Source organism: Ipomoea triloba, chromosome 7, assembly GCF_003576645.1.
Source record: "Ipomoea triloba cultivar NCNSP0323 chromosome 7, ASM357664v1".
NCBI classification, from domain to species: Eukaryota; Viridiplantae; Streptophyta; class Magnoliopsida; order Solanales; family Convolvulaceae; genus Ipomoea; species Ipomoea triloba.
The window spans coordinates 13,938,968-13,954,942 of record NC_044922.1 but is presented as its reverse complement, the minus strand read 5'-3'; the positions used below and the strand labels follow the sequence as shown (position 1 = coordinate 13,954,942).

At 34.9% G+C, this 15,975-nt stretch overlaps 1 protein-coding gene across 1 annotated transcript; it reads right to left on the bottom strand.

Annotated features, from left to right (window-relative positions):
- Positions 1-524: 524 nt before the first annotated feature.
- Positions 525-3,352, bottom strand: LOC116024179. Its single transcript, XM_031265079.1, has 3 exons — positions 1,028-3,352; positions 813-953; positions 525-728 (listed from the first exon to the last, which is right to left on the bottom strand). The coding sequence occupies exons 1-3, from the start codon at positions 3,350-3,352 to the stop codon at positions 525-527; spliced, it is 2,670 nt and encodes an 889-aa protein (XP_031120939.1).
- Positions 3,353-15,975: the final 12,623 nt, after the last annotated feature.

The window sequence follows — 15,975 nt, the reverse complement described above, 5'->3', positions numbered from 1 at the left end:
AAGTGAATTGTGTAATGGTGTTTGTGCAGAACTGCATGGAATGATCCTTTGTTAAAAAAGTGTACTGGAAATGATCAAAATGAGCAAAAAAACCTACAAACACCATTGTTTCCTTTGCATTTGAGTAGTAGTTAATCAGACAAATGTATTTAACATACATCATGCAAGATGAGCAAAAAAACTGACCAAATGATCAACAAAAAGCCTACAAACATACATCATCAAAATGAGCAAATGAGCAGAAAAAATTCCTTTGCATTTGAGTAGTAGTTAATCTGCCAAATGTACTTAACATACATCATTCAAGATGAGCAAAAAAACTGACCAAATGATCAACAAAAAGCCTACAAACACCATTGTTTACCAAGTTACTAGGCATTGTACAAAAAAAAAAACATACATCAAGTGCAGTTTAGGCATAACAGTTGCCAATAATGCCTACAAACACCTTAGTTTACCAATACACTAGGCATTGTACAAAAAAACCATACAGCAACTTCACAACAGTACATCAACAACAGACATCATTGTTTCTTTCTAATCAGGTACAGTTTTCCAGGCCTGCCCAACCTCTGAATTGCAGCTAGAGTCCTGCTTCTAAGGCCAATTCTAAGCAGCTCTTCATCAGCAGTTGAAGTTGTTGTTTGTGAAGAAATAAAAGTAGACACCTGTGGGGCATGGTTGTGCAGTGGTTGTGATGACTGAGATCCCACTGCCTCCTGAGATCCCTATACGAAGTCATAAATGTTGAACAACCAATTACCATTAGTAAAAAAAAAAAATCAAGTCATAAATGTTGAACAACCAATTACCATTTCATCAAGTACAAATGCAGGGACTTGTGTTTCAACTGGTATGTCTTCAAACTGGCCTTCAACATCATTGTGGCCTTCAACCTCAACCTCGGCTTCACTTTCATCATTCTGATTTTCCAAACCAACCTGTTGAGATACCTACATGATAATAAGATTAGATACAACATTGAAGCAATTGCAATTAAAATCAAGTCCTAACATAATAGTATTACCTGTGGATTTTTAGCCTTGCATGTAGTCTTATTATGCCCTGTGAGTCCACATACTCTGCACCTCTTGACCTCCCCTAATTTCTTTGTTCTAACTTGAGTTCTTTGTTGCTCTTTCTCTTGAAGTGGGTCAATCCTTCTCTTTTTCTTAGGCCTACCCGGTTGTGCTTTATATTTGGGTGGGAGTGGGGCTGGAAGATCAACTTTAGGCCATAAATCTGAAGACTGAATAGGCAATATGGCAGGTTCATAAGCTCTCATATAAGTGTCAACTGTATAGCATTGGTGGACATAATCTTCGGGGCTTTGTCTCTGTTTCCTAATAGCTGCCACAGCATGACTGCATGGAATTCCAGTAAGATCCCATCCTCTACAACTGCACTGTCTTAGGGCTAAATCCACCTTGAAGGCCTTAAAGTTGTGATCATCAACTTGGTATAAATTATCATGTGACTTGTATGTACTATACCTAGCTGACCTATCCTTAGCCTCTTCAAGCAACTTAGCTATTTTGGGACAGATTTTGTGTGGGTATGTCTTCATTTTGTCTCTATTCTTTTGCATTCTACCCATGAGATATAGCCTAATCTTATCACACATTGTTAGGAGAGGCTTGTCCCTTAAACTCAGAATAGTTCCATTCCATGACTCACACAAGTTATTCAAAAGCATATCAGTCTTTGGAAATGTGCTAAAAAATGCCCTACAGTAGTGCTTAGGATCTCTAGCAGCTAACCACTCAGGAGCTTTTTCATTTTCTAACTTTAACTCCTCCATGTTCCTCTTAAATTCTGCCTCTGTTGTTGCTTTACACACAGCCCACATCTTTTGCTTCAAAACATTTCCTGTAAATCCATCCTTCACAAAGTTAGCATGCATATGTCTAACACAGAATCTGTGTTCGACCCCATGAAACAACTCCTCAACAGCAGGTACCAAGCCCTTTTGTTTATCTGAAATTATGGTCCATGCATGAGGGTTACTTGATATATTCAAATCACTGTCCAGCTGCTCTAAAAACCATGACCAACTCTCCTTCAATTCTCCCTCTACAATGGCAAAGGCTATAGGAAACATGCAGTTATCTCCATCAACACCAACAGCACTTAAAAGTTGCCCTCCCTTCTGACAACCCTTCAAATGACAGCCATCCAACCCAAAAAAAGGTCTACACCCTGTCAGAAAGCCTTCTTTGCAAGCTGCAAAGCAGATATATAACCTCAGAAATCTAGGTCTGCCATTAACACAGAATTCAGCATCATGTTTCATCTTAACTGTAGTCCCAAGATTACTTCTCTTTAATTCCTGACAGTACTCATTCAGCAACTTAAATTGGTCAGAATCTTGACCTTCCAGCTCCTTTCTAACCTTATGCTTAGCCCTATAAGCTTGATGTTTTGTAACCTGACAGTGTAACTTTTGCTTGACATGCTCTTGAAACTGTCTCCTTCCCCAGTCCATATTCAATCTAAAGTCATCCTTGTACAATCTTGCAAGAAAACCTGAGTTAACTGTCTTGTTTTCATCTTGGTCTCCACATGTGTGTTCAGGGTTGTATGTCTTAATTTGAAATGGACACCTAGGATTGCTTCTAGACCCAAAAATTGTCCATTTGCAAATATCATTGTGTCTACAACAGGCCCTAACTCTTCTGCCCTCATTCTTTACAAATTTCACATCTTTTCTTCTCAATGCCTCATGATACTTTACAGCCCACTTAAATTCAGAGGCAGATTGAAAAATCATTCCCAAAACAAACTTGAAGCCTTCCTTTTTCAGGTTTCTTTCTTGGAACACAGTCTCAGAATCATTAAAATCCCTCTCAGAATCTGAATCAGCTAAACTCCTAAAAATTTCTTCAGAATGTCCACAATCAACTTCATTCACATCTACCTCAACCTCATTTTCCACCCCCTTAGAAGTAGGACCATTCACCTCTACCTCAACTTCTTCAAACACAGTTTCTGGACCCTCCACTTCCCTCTCAGATTGTTGTTCACTACCCTCTTCTTGGACATCACTGAATAGTGCATCATCTCCCAAAGACCTAGATATCTCTACTTCATAATCCCATTGATCATCATAGAGATGTTCAACATAAATTTCCAATTCCTTGTTTGTTGGAACCTCTAAATTAAGCAATAAAATCTCAGCATCTGTGCTCACTTTCCTCACTTCAGTTTTTTTTCTTCTTGTAATACCTTTAACCTTAACCCAGAACTGGACCTTTTTATCACAAAACCATAACTGTTTCACCATCCTTCTTAAATCCAGTAAACTTCCCTCATCACAGTTGAAATAATCAAAGTACTCCACAAAGCCATCCATATATTCAACTTTTGGCTTCCAAACCAAAGTACCCCCAATATGCAATTTAATTGTAAACACAGACGAATCCTCACCATCATCTATAAAGCATTAATTAAAGGTCAACTATACAGTTTTGCATGAATAAAGCTTTGACAGTGTTACAGACAATTTACAGACAACAAAAACAAAAGCTTTGACAGTGTTACAGACAGCAAAAACAAAAGCTTCATTCCCAGTCAAATAAATACAGTAGGAATGCAACGTCTATGGTCCCCATGTGGGTACCACCTGCTTTAATTACCCCCTATCTGCTTCAATACACTACAATAAAGGAACATACAACTACAACTGGTCCCCACTAAGCAACAACCACAGAACCCAACAAGACATTGCACATGCGAAAAAGAAACATATAAACACCAATTTCAAGTTCGGATATCTACTTATACTCAACTATAACAGGTCCCCACTACGCAATATTCCCAAAACCCAAGACATTGCACATGCTACCAACTCTTTAAACAACACAAACAAGACAAAAATCTACTTTTCAACTGCGTAAATTAAAGCTATTCAAGTTCGGCTACTTACACGTAGGAGTTGTATTGGAGCCATTAATCCTCCTACTAGTCATGATGTTGCAAACCTATGTCGTCGTCCTCTTCGTAGCCTTCGTAGCAGTCGGATGAATGGGCAATGGCGGATTAGGGCTTCAATGCGAAGAATGGGTGAAAAGGGTTGAAAAGGGCGAGCCAATTCTAACGGGAGAGTGAATTTGGGTTTAACACCGGTCAAAGCCAAGGTAAAAATAAGAAGGGTCTGCGAAATTACCTAAATGCCCATGTAGTTAACGCTAGTTAGAGCCAAATTTGACCGGAGGGTAACATTGACTACGATTTAACACTATTAAGGACTCAATTAACCAAAATTGACTTAGGGGGACTACATTGCAGATCGGGCAACCTTTGAGGGACCAAAAGTGCGATTTTCCCAAAAAAGTACAATGTTTGTAAACTAATGTACAACTGTACCATTATATATAGAAATACAAACAAAAAATAATAATACCATAATAACTTAAATCATTCTGAATAATGCAAAAACATAATTGAAATCTGGAGTCTTATTCTTATAGAAATCAATGAGTAAGTTAAGAATAATAAATAGTTAATGAATATTCCTTTACTAAAGTTTATACTAACGGGGAATGCATGGTATTTAAGGGAAGAAAATAATATAATAGAAGGTAAGAAGAAAAAAATACTAAACTCAAAATAATTTGAATCATTCATTTAATCAGATAATTGGACGAACATTTTTTAGTTCCCATTATAAACCTAATTTTATTAGTTCTTATTAGTATAACTAGTTTTACACGCGCATTGCGTGAATGAGTTAATGCCCAATGTTTATATTTAAATAAATTTTTGAAAGTATATCAATGTAAGATTATATATGAGAAGTTTATACGCAGGTTATTTTTTGAAGATAGAAGTTTATACATAGGTTATTGAATGTCGAATTTGTTTATTTAAATATGTAACTCAAAATATATGAATCTAAGATAATATAGAAAATTCATTATAATTGTCACTAAAATAAATGTTTGCAACTTTGTAAAATCGATAGTCTACATACTTGGTCTAAAAATGATAGTCTAAATAAATACTACTTTAATTTGGTTTGAAATTTTTTTTATATATTCTTAATTCTCTTTTGAGTAACATTGCAATTGGGTTATTGTTGGTAGTGCGTTATTTGCAATTGGGTTATTGTTGGTAGTATAGATGACAACATCGTGCAATGAGATTATGATGTAGGAAGCTATGGATTTTCCTCTGTTATAATGTAGTATCTGTTCATAAACTACTTTCTCAACCTATTGAAGCACAAAGAATCAATACTACCTCCACTGAGGCTCAAACCCACAACCTCCCATATGTGAGTACAACTTGGTGCCACTAGACCACAAGGTCTTCGCTATATGATTGGATCATAGTTGTACTATGAACTCTTGATCTTGCAAATGTATGTTGATATTTTGCAGTGGTAATTGTTCCCCTACATGTCTCATGTGGAAGTATTAAATATAATATTAATATTTATTATATTTGTGTAGGTTCATTAGTAGTACCTTTTTGTTCTATTTTCATAACTTGTTTACTTGATAGTAACAACAATAACTCTGCAGATAGTTCGAATATTAATGTTACAACGTATCTAGTTTAATCAATAATTTTCACATCCATTTCGCACCTGTTAATTTTGAAGTTCCTATTTTTAGAATTAGTAGGAATGAGTGTAGTGCTTGATTTGTATGTGTTTTTTTATTGAAATGATATTAACCTTCGAGTTAAATTGGTTTTCACCTTGTGCATAAACTTTTTGTTTAAGAAAAATAGTGACCAAAATTAGGCATAGGATGAAATCAATTGTAAATTTATATTATTTCTAATATATTTAATAAATGCACAATAAGTATTTTATATACCGGATAAATAGATGAATCAACGATGGCTATTTTGAAATTTCTTCATTTTCTATGTTTGCCAAATTGATTGTAGCATTATTGTAGTCTCAACATATTTTCAATGTATCAAGTGTATCACAATGTTCTATTGCCCCTACATTGACATTTTTAATAATGAGTTTTAAATCAATTTATTAGGTTATTTGAATATCTTCTTTGTCAACAAATCCTCCCTAAGTAGTACTCCATAGTTAATATGATTGGCTTCAAACTGTTTTTTTTTTTTTGCCATGTTATTAACATAATATTGGTAAATAAATATATAACATTATTTTTTAGTATAAGTTTAATATTTAATTACAAGGTATTGTGAAAAGAAAACAATGAACAAATGTAGTGAATATAATTAATTAATAAATTTGAATTAAAGAAATGCATATGTATTCTTTTTTTCTTTTTTTTTTTGTTGTAAATAACTACTAATTTATTTAATTTAATCATAGTAATAGAGTAGACCCTTTACTTTTGAATAATATATTCTAACATATCCATAGTATATGTTCAACAATTATGCCAACTTTGATTGGAATGAGATTCGAACCTAAGACCTTACTTATAGAAATTAATGGGTAAGTTAAAAGTTAACAGAATATTAACGGAAAGTTTAACAGAGATAATCATATAAGTAAGGATAAATTAGGAAATCTCAAGGAAAAATATAAATCTAAACAATCTGAATTATCCATTTGATTTAATAATTTGACCGTCATTTTTTTACCCGTTATAGGCCTAACTTTCTTTGGCTCTTATTATTAGTACTAGTATTTTCGCCCGTGCGTTGCACGGAATGGATTTGCTATAATATTTTAAGAATATTTGGATCGATATACAATTATATAAATTATAACATCAAATATTATATAGCGCAATTGATGAAATTTGTTGGACCGATTATGTTTTCTGATGTTTTCCTTACTTGAATTAGTATTAGCTTAGTACTAGTTTTTCACACGCATTGCGCTTATTAAATAAGTATTTCAAAGTATATCGATGCAAGATTATATAGGAGATGTTCATGCATATGTAATTGAATCTTGAATTTGTTTATTTAAATTGGTAATTCAAATTTTATGAATGCAAGATAATATACTCTAACATATTCGTAGTATATGTTCAACAATTATGCCGACTTTGATTGGGATGAGCTTCGAACCTAAGATCTTACTTATAGAAATTAATGGGTAAGTTAAAAGTTAACGGAATATTAACGGAAAAGAGAATATTTAGCGGAAAATTTAACGGATAATCATATAATTAAAGATAAATTAGGAAATCTCAAGAAAAAATATGAATATAAACAATCAGAACCATCAATTTGATTTAATAATTTGACCGTCATTTTCTTTATCCATTATAGGCCTAACTTTTTTTTTTTTTAAATCGGGAAAGGAGGGGGGACCCAAGGGAGGCAACAGTTATATTTCCTCCTCCACTCGTTGGGCACTAGTGACGTGCACCATATCATCAAGGTAAGCTTCTTCACTCACAGGAGGACAAACCTCAAGCACCCTTTCTTTGTCATTTTGATGGGCTCTGAAGGACGCAAGGGAGTCAGCCATCTTATTCTGCTCCCGGAGAACCGCCCTTAACACTATTCTCTAGTCTCTACCGATCTACCATCTTGTATTCTCGACACATTGCCTTAGGGGGCCGCGCCCAAGAGTGCCTTCTTGGATCTAGTAGACAATATTTTTCGCATCCGATTGGACCTCCATATCTCGTACTCCCATCTGCCACGCCCACTTTAGTCCCTCCGCAATAGCCCTTGCTTCAACAATAGAGGGGTCTTCAACATTGGTTCTGCTCATAAAGCCTTTAATCCACTCACCATTGCCATTTCTGATGACTCTAGCAAATCCAGCCCTATTTAGTCCTGTTTTAACGCTTGCGTCCACATTAAGAGTGAACTGGTGATCAGGTGATGCATGCCACCGAATTCTCTACACCATGCTCGCTCTAGTCCTGCTCTTGTTGCCATAGGTCTAACTTTCTTTGACTCTTATTAGTATAGTGTAGTAGATAGATATTAGTATTAGAGTCTGTTTGGCAGAGCTTATTTAGGAGCTTATAACTTATTTTAAGCTACTAATAAGCTATAAGCTCTGTTTGGTAATGTTCCTAAAATAAGCTAGTAGCTTAACATAAGAGCTTATTTTTGAACGCTATCTAAGGTAACGTTTCAAAATAAGCTAGTAGCTTCCTAACTTTTTTTCCATCTTTAACCTTATTATTTTAAAGAAATGACATCATTTACACTTCCCATTTAAAATCTTTTTGGCTAAACCTTTTTGACGTTTTTTTTTTCTTCAATATGTTTAGTTGTAATTTCAATTTGACATTTTTGTTTGAACATTGATTTTTATATGAATTAATCTTATGAATTATAAACATTTTGTTTTACTTTATATGTTTTCAAATATATGCTCTTACTTTATATTTTATTAAAATATATTGATTTCACTATTTTATTTTTAAATATATAAACAAACCTATTTAAATTTAAACTATTTAAATGGTATGAAGATGTCCTTTTTAGTCTTTTTACATTTATCAGCTTATCAAAAAGCTAATTTTACCAAACAATTTTAAGCATAACAACTAGCTTAACAGCTCTTCAGATTTCAGCTTCGAGCTTATAGCTTTTCAATTTTCAGCTACTTTTCAGCTTTCAGCTACATTTTCAGCTAGGTTTGCCAAACATAGCCTTAGTATATTAGTATTTGTGTTTGTATAGTAGATAGATAGTAGATATAAGTACATATTTAACTTGATGTTTACAATCAAATAAGTAATACAAGTGTTTTCAAAAAAAAAATAATAATAAGTAATACAAGTCCAAAAGGACTTAATGGTTAAATAATGGTAACTCGAAATCGAAATCAGATATCGTCGCAATAAAATACAAATCAGATATCGTCGCAATATAGAGACCTAATGGTTAAATAATGGTAACTCGAAATTAATTAAAAGTCAACACTCAATAAACCAATATGTTGGTCTGTTTTGGTGACGAAAGACAAAACTAATGAAGCCTACCGCCTTATCCTTTGAACCAATGGCCAAAATAATCACCGTCAAAGTAAACAAATTGAATCACTAAAGTAAAAGAATTTAATACTTTTACATTAGGTTATGAATTGAAGAATGGGTAAAGATGACGTGCACCGACCATTTATATTATACTTGAAACATTGTCAGCCACAAGACTTAGTTTTAGTGACGAAATTATCTCTTTGCAAGTTTAATTTGAGATTTGAATTGGCCTCCTAACTTCCACCGGGTCTTTCTTTGTCCGTTTAACGGTCCGAGTCCACCCGTGATCGCTCCCGTGCCTACTAGGGTTCAAACGTGTGACCTCTCACTTGGGAGAGGCACAGTTATGCCGCTTGACCACAAGGGTTTCTTCTACCTCCATTTAATTATATAAATGATAACATAACTAAATATTAAAGATATGCCAAGTACTTTGTGATTTGATAGCATCACGGTAGATAAGTTGGATTATAGTTAACAAAAAAATATTAAAGATAAAGATACATTAGATATTACAGAGGAGCGGATTTTACTCTGTGTACCCCCTCAAATAGTGGCTGCAAGTTTTTCTCGTCACTAAGAAAAAAAAATACGACATTAGGTTACTAGAAGATTTTTGTTATGGTGCAAACAAAAATTAAAATTTGTATTACACTCATAGCACATTTGGTTCGCAGAATAGGCCTGGAGTGGAATAACATTAGTAATAGACTTATTCCTTTGTTTAATAACATTTGCAATTGGGTTATTGTTGGTAGTATAGATGACAACATCGTGCAATGAGATTATGATGTAGGAAGCTATGGATTTTCCTCTGTTATAATGTAGTATCTGTTCATAAACTACTTTCTCAACCTATTGAAGCACAAAGAATCAATACTACCTCCACTGAGGCTCAAACCCACAACCTCCCATATGTGAGTACAACTTGGTGCCACTAGACCACAAGGTCTTCGCTATATGATTGGATCATAGTTGTACTATGAACTCTTGATCTTGCAAATGTCTGTTGATATTTTGCAGTGGTATTTGTTCCACTACATGTCTCGTGTGGAAGTATTAAATAAAATATTAATTTTTATTATATTTGTATAGGTTCTTTAGTAGTACCTTTTGTTCTATTTTCATAACTTGTTTACTTGATAGTTACAACAATAACTCTGCAGATAGTTCGAACATTAATGTTACAACGTGTCTAGTTTAATCAATAATTTTCACATCCATTTTGTACCTATTAATTTTCAAGTTCGTATTTTTAGAATTAGGCTCTGTTTGGTAGAGCTTATATCTTAATTTAAGCTACTAATAAGCTATAAGCTCTGTTTGGTAATGTTCTCAAAATAAGCTAGTAGCTTAAAATAAGAGCTTATTTTGAAACGCTACTTGGGTACCTTTTCAAAAATAAGCTAGTAGCTTTTTAACTTTTTTCCATATTTATCCTTATTATTTTAAATAAATGACATCCTTTACCCCTCTCAATTAAAACCCTTTTGACATTTTCTTTTCATTATGTTTGGTTGTAATTTCAATTTGACATTTGCGTTTGAACATTAATTTTTGTATGAACTAATCTTATAAATTATAAACATTTTTTTTACTTTATATATTTTCAAATATATGTTCTTACTTTATATTTTATTTAAATATATTAATTTCATTATTTTATATTTTAATATATAAACAAACCTATTTAAATTTAAAATTATTTAAATTGTATGAAAATGTCTTTTTTAGTCTTTTTATATTTATCAGCTTATCAAAAAGCTAATTTTACCAAACACTTTTAAGCATAACAGCTAGCTTAACAACTCTTCAGATTTCAGCTTCGAGCTTATAGCTTTTCAGCTTTCAGCTACCTTTTCAGCTAGGTTTGCCAAACATAGCCTTAGCAGAAATGAGTGTATGTAGTACTTGATTTTTGTGTGTTTTTTATAGAATTGATATTAACCTTCGAGTTAAATTGTTTTTCACCTTGTGCATAATTTTTTTTAAATAGTGACCAAAATTAGGCTTAGGATGAAATGAATTGTAAATTTATATTAGTTCTAATATATTTAATGAATGCACAATAAGTATTTTACATACCGGATAAATAGATGAATCAACGGTAGCTATTTTGAAATTTCTTCATTTTCTATGTTTGCCAAATTGATTGTAGCATTATTGTAGTCTCAGCATATTTTCAATGTATCAAGTGTGTCATAATGTTTTATTGCCCTACATTGACATTTTTAATAATGAGTTTTAAATCAATTTATTGGGTTATTTGAATATCCTCTTTGTCAACAAATCCTCCCTAAGTAGTAGTTAATATGATTGGCTTCAAACTGTTTTTTTTATTTTTATTTTTATTTTTTCCCATGTTATTAACATTGTTGGTTTTATCAACCACAGATGGTCGAATGGCAGGCCAACACTACCGAAAAACACTGTTACTTGATTGGAAAATAGAGTGACTTCTCTGCCCTCTTCGTATTACCAATTGGCTTTGAGTACAGTGAGTTGATTCTGCCTCTTTCAAGGCCTTGAACCCCTATTTATACAAGCTTGGAGGGATTTATCCCTTAGTAACTTCTAAACTACCGTTCTCACATTAGAAGTACTTTCCTTATTACATTTGGATTTGTTGATCGTTTGTGGACAATATTTTATTTTGTTTTGTTTAATTTCCTTTCCTTCAGTTCTGCATGGTAAGCATTTGGCAGTTTAAATATGTTACTAGTTTTCATGTTTCATTCTAGTCAGAGACATAAACGTGGCGCTCTTGGGAGGCACCCCAAGCCAAAAGAAGAGAAAAGAGGAGACCATGAACAACTTACACACCAATGGAGAAGGAAGGTAGAACTTATACTTCTTTATTCTTTCGTACTAACCTTAATGTAGGAAATTTTTGAAGGGCAACAATATGCACATATGCTTAAGGAAGGGATATGCAATGTTGGTATATTTTTCTATCCCTTTTTCATTTTGGATGCCCTGTTGATTTTAGACGTAAGTATTCTTTCCTATGAGCAAGCTTGCTTTGATTTACATATGATGAGTGGTGTGACTTGATTTATAAATGGGTATCTTTAGTCGAATTGTCAGAGCTAGGAAACACTTCTAAGTGTGGAAAGGCACTCTTGTTATTTGTTTTAATGACCCCTGCTCCTTGTCCACCGTTCCTCATGGCAACATCGAGAACGATGTTATCTTCTAAGTGTGGAAAGGATGCGTTGCACATTATATGATCCTTGAATGCTTGAATTGATTGATTGATTGAGTCTAATGGCTATAAGAAGTAGAGAGCGTGTCATTGTCGATACTATCTAGGAGGAATTCTAATCTTGTGCCAAGAAAATTTTTGAAATATGTTTTGGAAGTTGCGTTTTGCACCTAAAATTGGAATCCTTGGAACCGAAATAGTTCAAGTTTTTGTGTGATTGCATGTTATTCACCTCTTATTTTGTTGGGACCTTAGTCAAGGATCTTTCGAAGTGTGAGTGTGTACCCTCTAATTTTAGAAATATAAGGTTAGCGAAGCCCGGAAATTGAACTTAACTTGGTAAGGCATGGGGCAAAAGAAGAGCCTAAATGCGAGAATGTGAGATCATACCCCAATCCCTTAGAAAAAGACATGAGGGGGTTGAAATGGTGAATTGAGAAAAAGGCTAAAATTTGGCCACTCCTAGAGATAAGATCCTAGGTTAGCCATCTCGCTAGGATATGGGCAACCATTGCACAGTCTTCAAACAAGCGTAGAGCTTTACGTGAAGTCGGCTGTCCCAAAGAGATCCTGGGTGATGAGAAAATTGAGAGGAGGTGAGCAGCCCTGCTTGGATTCGGGCACCCATTGCACTGACCTTCGAAAAAACATGGAGATCCATGTGAAGTCGTGTCGCCCGAAAAGAGATCCGAGGGGGATGAGAAGAAAGAGTGACCGCCCAAGCCATGGCGATGAGCGATCCATTTCCTTGCCCTCATTTATTTTTACGTAAAGGGTCTTTGGCGTAAAGTTGGATATTGATTAGGGTGTACACATCGTTCCCACTAGTGGGATCGGCTTTAGGCCCCTACAAAATGGAAGGTGAACCCCCTATTGTTTGCATGCTTGGTAGGTGTGAAAATGGTTTTTCTTGTTATAAAGTCTATCTTATAAGATTTTTGCTTCCTTAGCATATTCCTCAAATTTGGTTGGCATAAGCTTAGCATTCTTGGTAGATAGTGTAGGAAATTTCACCCGCTCTGCTTTTAAACACCAGCAAATTACCCGGTTGATCAATCCATAAGAGTACTTAACTATTCTTGGCACTTAAGTGATTAGAGTTTAGATAGTATACTTGCTTGAGGACAAGCAAGGTTTAAGTGTGGAAACTTTGATAAGCGCCAAGAATAGTTGAGTTTAGGGTCAATTATTGGACAATATTGTGTAGTTTTGTCACCCATTTGTAATCATTTCATGCTTAAAAGACTCTGATGTGATCAAAATTGCTAATGCAACTTTCTAGTGTGTTTTGAAGTCATTTCCACAGAACGGAACGGGATCCAACCACGAGTGCTTCACGCGTGGAGGAGGCGTGGATCAATTCCAGTACGCGCCCACGCCCCCATCCACGCGTGGATGAAATGTGGATCGGGCCATTAAGGGCAATTTTGGGATTTTGACTTTGAATTAGCCTATTTAAACCCTTCCCCTGCATTTGGGAAGGGGAGTCCCAATTTTCCATATGTGATTTCATTTTGTTTTCTCCTCTTTGGGGGAAATCCCTCATTTCCTTAGCTTAGATTGATTTTCCAATGGTAGATTTAGCTAGATGGAGGAGAGCAAGATGTAATAGGATTATTAGATTTGAATGATAATTCTTCTTTACTCTTATCTAGTTTAATTTCATTGTTATTTCCTTTCAATCTTTTATTGCTTTCTCTTGTTATTTCTTTTGATGTTTGCTTAGGTTAGATAGGGGATTGGTGGCCCCAAAGCTAGATGTGTGGTTGATTTGTTAAGATATTTCCTAAAATTGTAAGCTTGATGTACTTGGATTCAAATACTTGTGTGGTTGATGTTTGATATGCTTTGTGCCTAAGTGTGGCCACATTAGGTAGTGAACCCCCGTGAAAGTGAGTGTGTGCGCAATAGCGGCTTCTCACGAGTCCAACTCATCCACATCTCCGCCCTCTATCCGGAAGGATTAGGCCCGGAGGGAGTGGTAGACAAGGTGTTCGATGAAATGCCCCAACCGACTGAGGATGTGGGAGTCCGAGTGTGACGCCACTCGGTGATGTGCCGTGAACTCCCTAGTCGAGTTTGAATCACGTTGTATACAAACCCATTAGTATTGTCGACCACTTATGCTAGTTAAGAGTCTCAATCCCCGTTTCCAATTTCATAGTCTATCTTATTTAGTTTTAGTGCCCTTTGATCAATGCCATTTTCAATCTTGGCCATTCACGCAACTCTTGCCTCTTAACCTCCCAAATGCCAATACGTTACTCAACTCCAATTTGTCCTCCGTGAGAACACGACACTCGGGGAGTCTTGACTCTTCGTTTTACCACTTACACCCCCTATTCACCTCACACTATACTACATCGCTCTCAGCAGGAGAAAGAACATCTATCTTGGGAGGAACCAGGACAATTGTTCCCCTCTCCTCGTCAGATGGAACTAACAAACGGTCTTCCCAGGTATCACCGGTCTCGTGGCCACCATGTCACATTTCTCTAGACCTAGAAAAGTGAGGGACTAGATGATGGGATATAAGTTGAATCCGAGTGGGTGATTGACTCGGACAGACTAAGTAGACCGGATTCTGGAAATAGCAGATAGCCCCAACGGCTGGACAGAAATAGTCGGATAATTAAGGAAGTATTAATTAAAGATCACTTGGAGCGATTGACTTTGCTGAGCAGATGAGCGAAGGAATTCAGGACCAGTCGGCGGAAGAATGAATATCGAAAGCAAGAGACCGGCTGAGTGAGTTGGCCGGGCGACCAGAAGGGATACCAAGAGAAGGACGCTTGCGGTCATATGACGGACCAAGGAGTTTGCGCTTGAGAATGTTGCTCCTTAAGAGCTGAAACGTTAGGGTTAACGAATACTTGTAATTAAGAGAGTAAATGAGTGAGAATGAGGGTATTAGATGCGCTTTATTGAGATTAAATAGTACATTTAGTTAAAGATGCTGATGTAACGGCTAGAGGGCCATGTATAAAGCCTTTCCTTGTTCATTTGGAAAAGGGGAGACAATACATGAGACACGAGGGTTTTTGAGAGGCAAACTTAAGTGTTTTTACATTTTACTCTTGGTTTTACCAGTAATGTTGGCTCGCCGGCTGACCCCCCGTTGGTCAGAAAACCATCACGTAGTGTCCACAACAACCCGGAGGTGTTGAATGTGGATACTGTACAATACGATACATGTATGATATCGTTACCAAGTATTCAATGCTTGATCGTTTAGATACGGTAAGTAATTTAAATAGAGCTATATATATATGTATAGTTAAATTATAATTTATAAAATAATATGTTGACTAATTTGATTAATTAATTTGTTTTGTAGGCATTTGAAGAAACCACCTACTCTGTGAACAAAGTAGAAGAAGTTCGAGAGTTGTGGGCAAAATATTTTCTAGAAGAGTGCGTTTAAACTCTATTTCATTTAAACATTATTATCTCTATTGTTATCAATTGATATAAGTATATATATTGTGATGCATGTTGTGTTTAGTATTAATTGTGAAGTATATTGTGATGATGTTTGCTTTGGTTTGAAATAGTTGTGTTGGTTTAATTTGAAATTAGTTATTTGTGTTTGTTTGAAAATAGTTATTTGTATTGGTTAATTTGAAATTAGTCATTTGTGTTGGTTTGAAAATTAAATATCATTGTGAATGGATAGATATAGGTTTAATTTGTTGTTATTAGTTTTATAAATTTTAATGTTGATTTGGTGGATTTGGAAAATTCTGTACAGCTGCGCAGGTTTTGAGTACAAAAAATTGAGTAATTTGTAGAATTAATTAAAATATTTAAAAAATAAAATAAAATTTTACGCGGCACCCGCAAAAAAAAAAAAAAAAAAAAAAAAAAATTTTT

Bases quoted from the DNA above. Each gene is read 5' to 3' on its own strand.
- LOC116024179 (XM_031265079.1), bottom strand. From the start codon at position 3,352: ATGGATGGCTTTGTGGAGTACTTTGATTATTTCAACTGTGATGAGGGA. The intron at 954-1,027 runs GTAATACTATTA...ATTATCATGTAG, and splicing joins GCAAGGCTAAAAATCCACAG to GTATCTCAACAGGTTGGTTT. The intron at 729-812 runs GTAATTGGTTGT...GACTTCGTATAG, and splicing joins CATTTGTACTTGATGAAATG to GGATCTCAGGAGGCAGTGGG.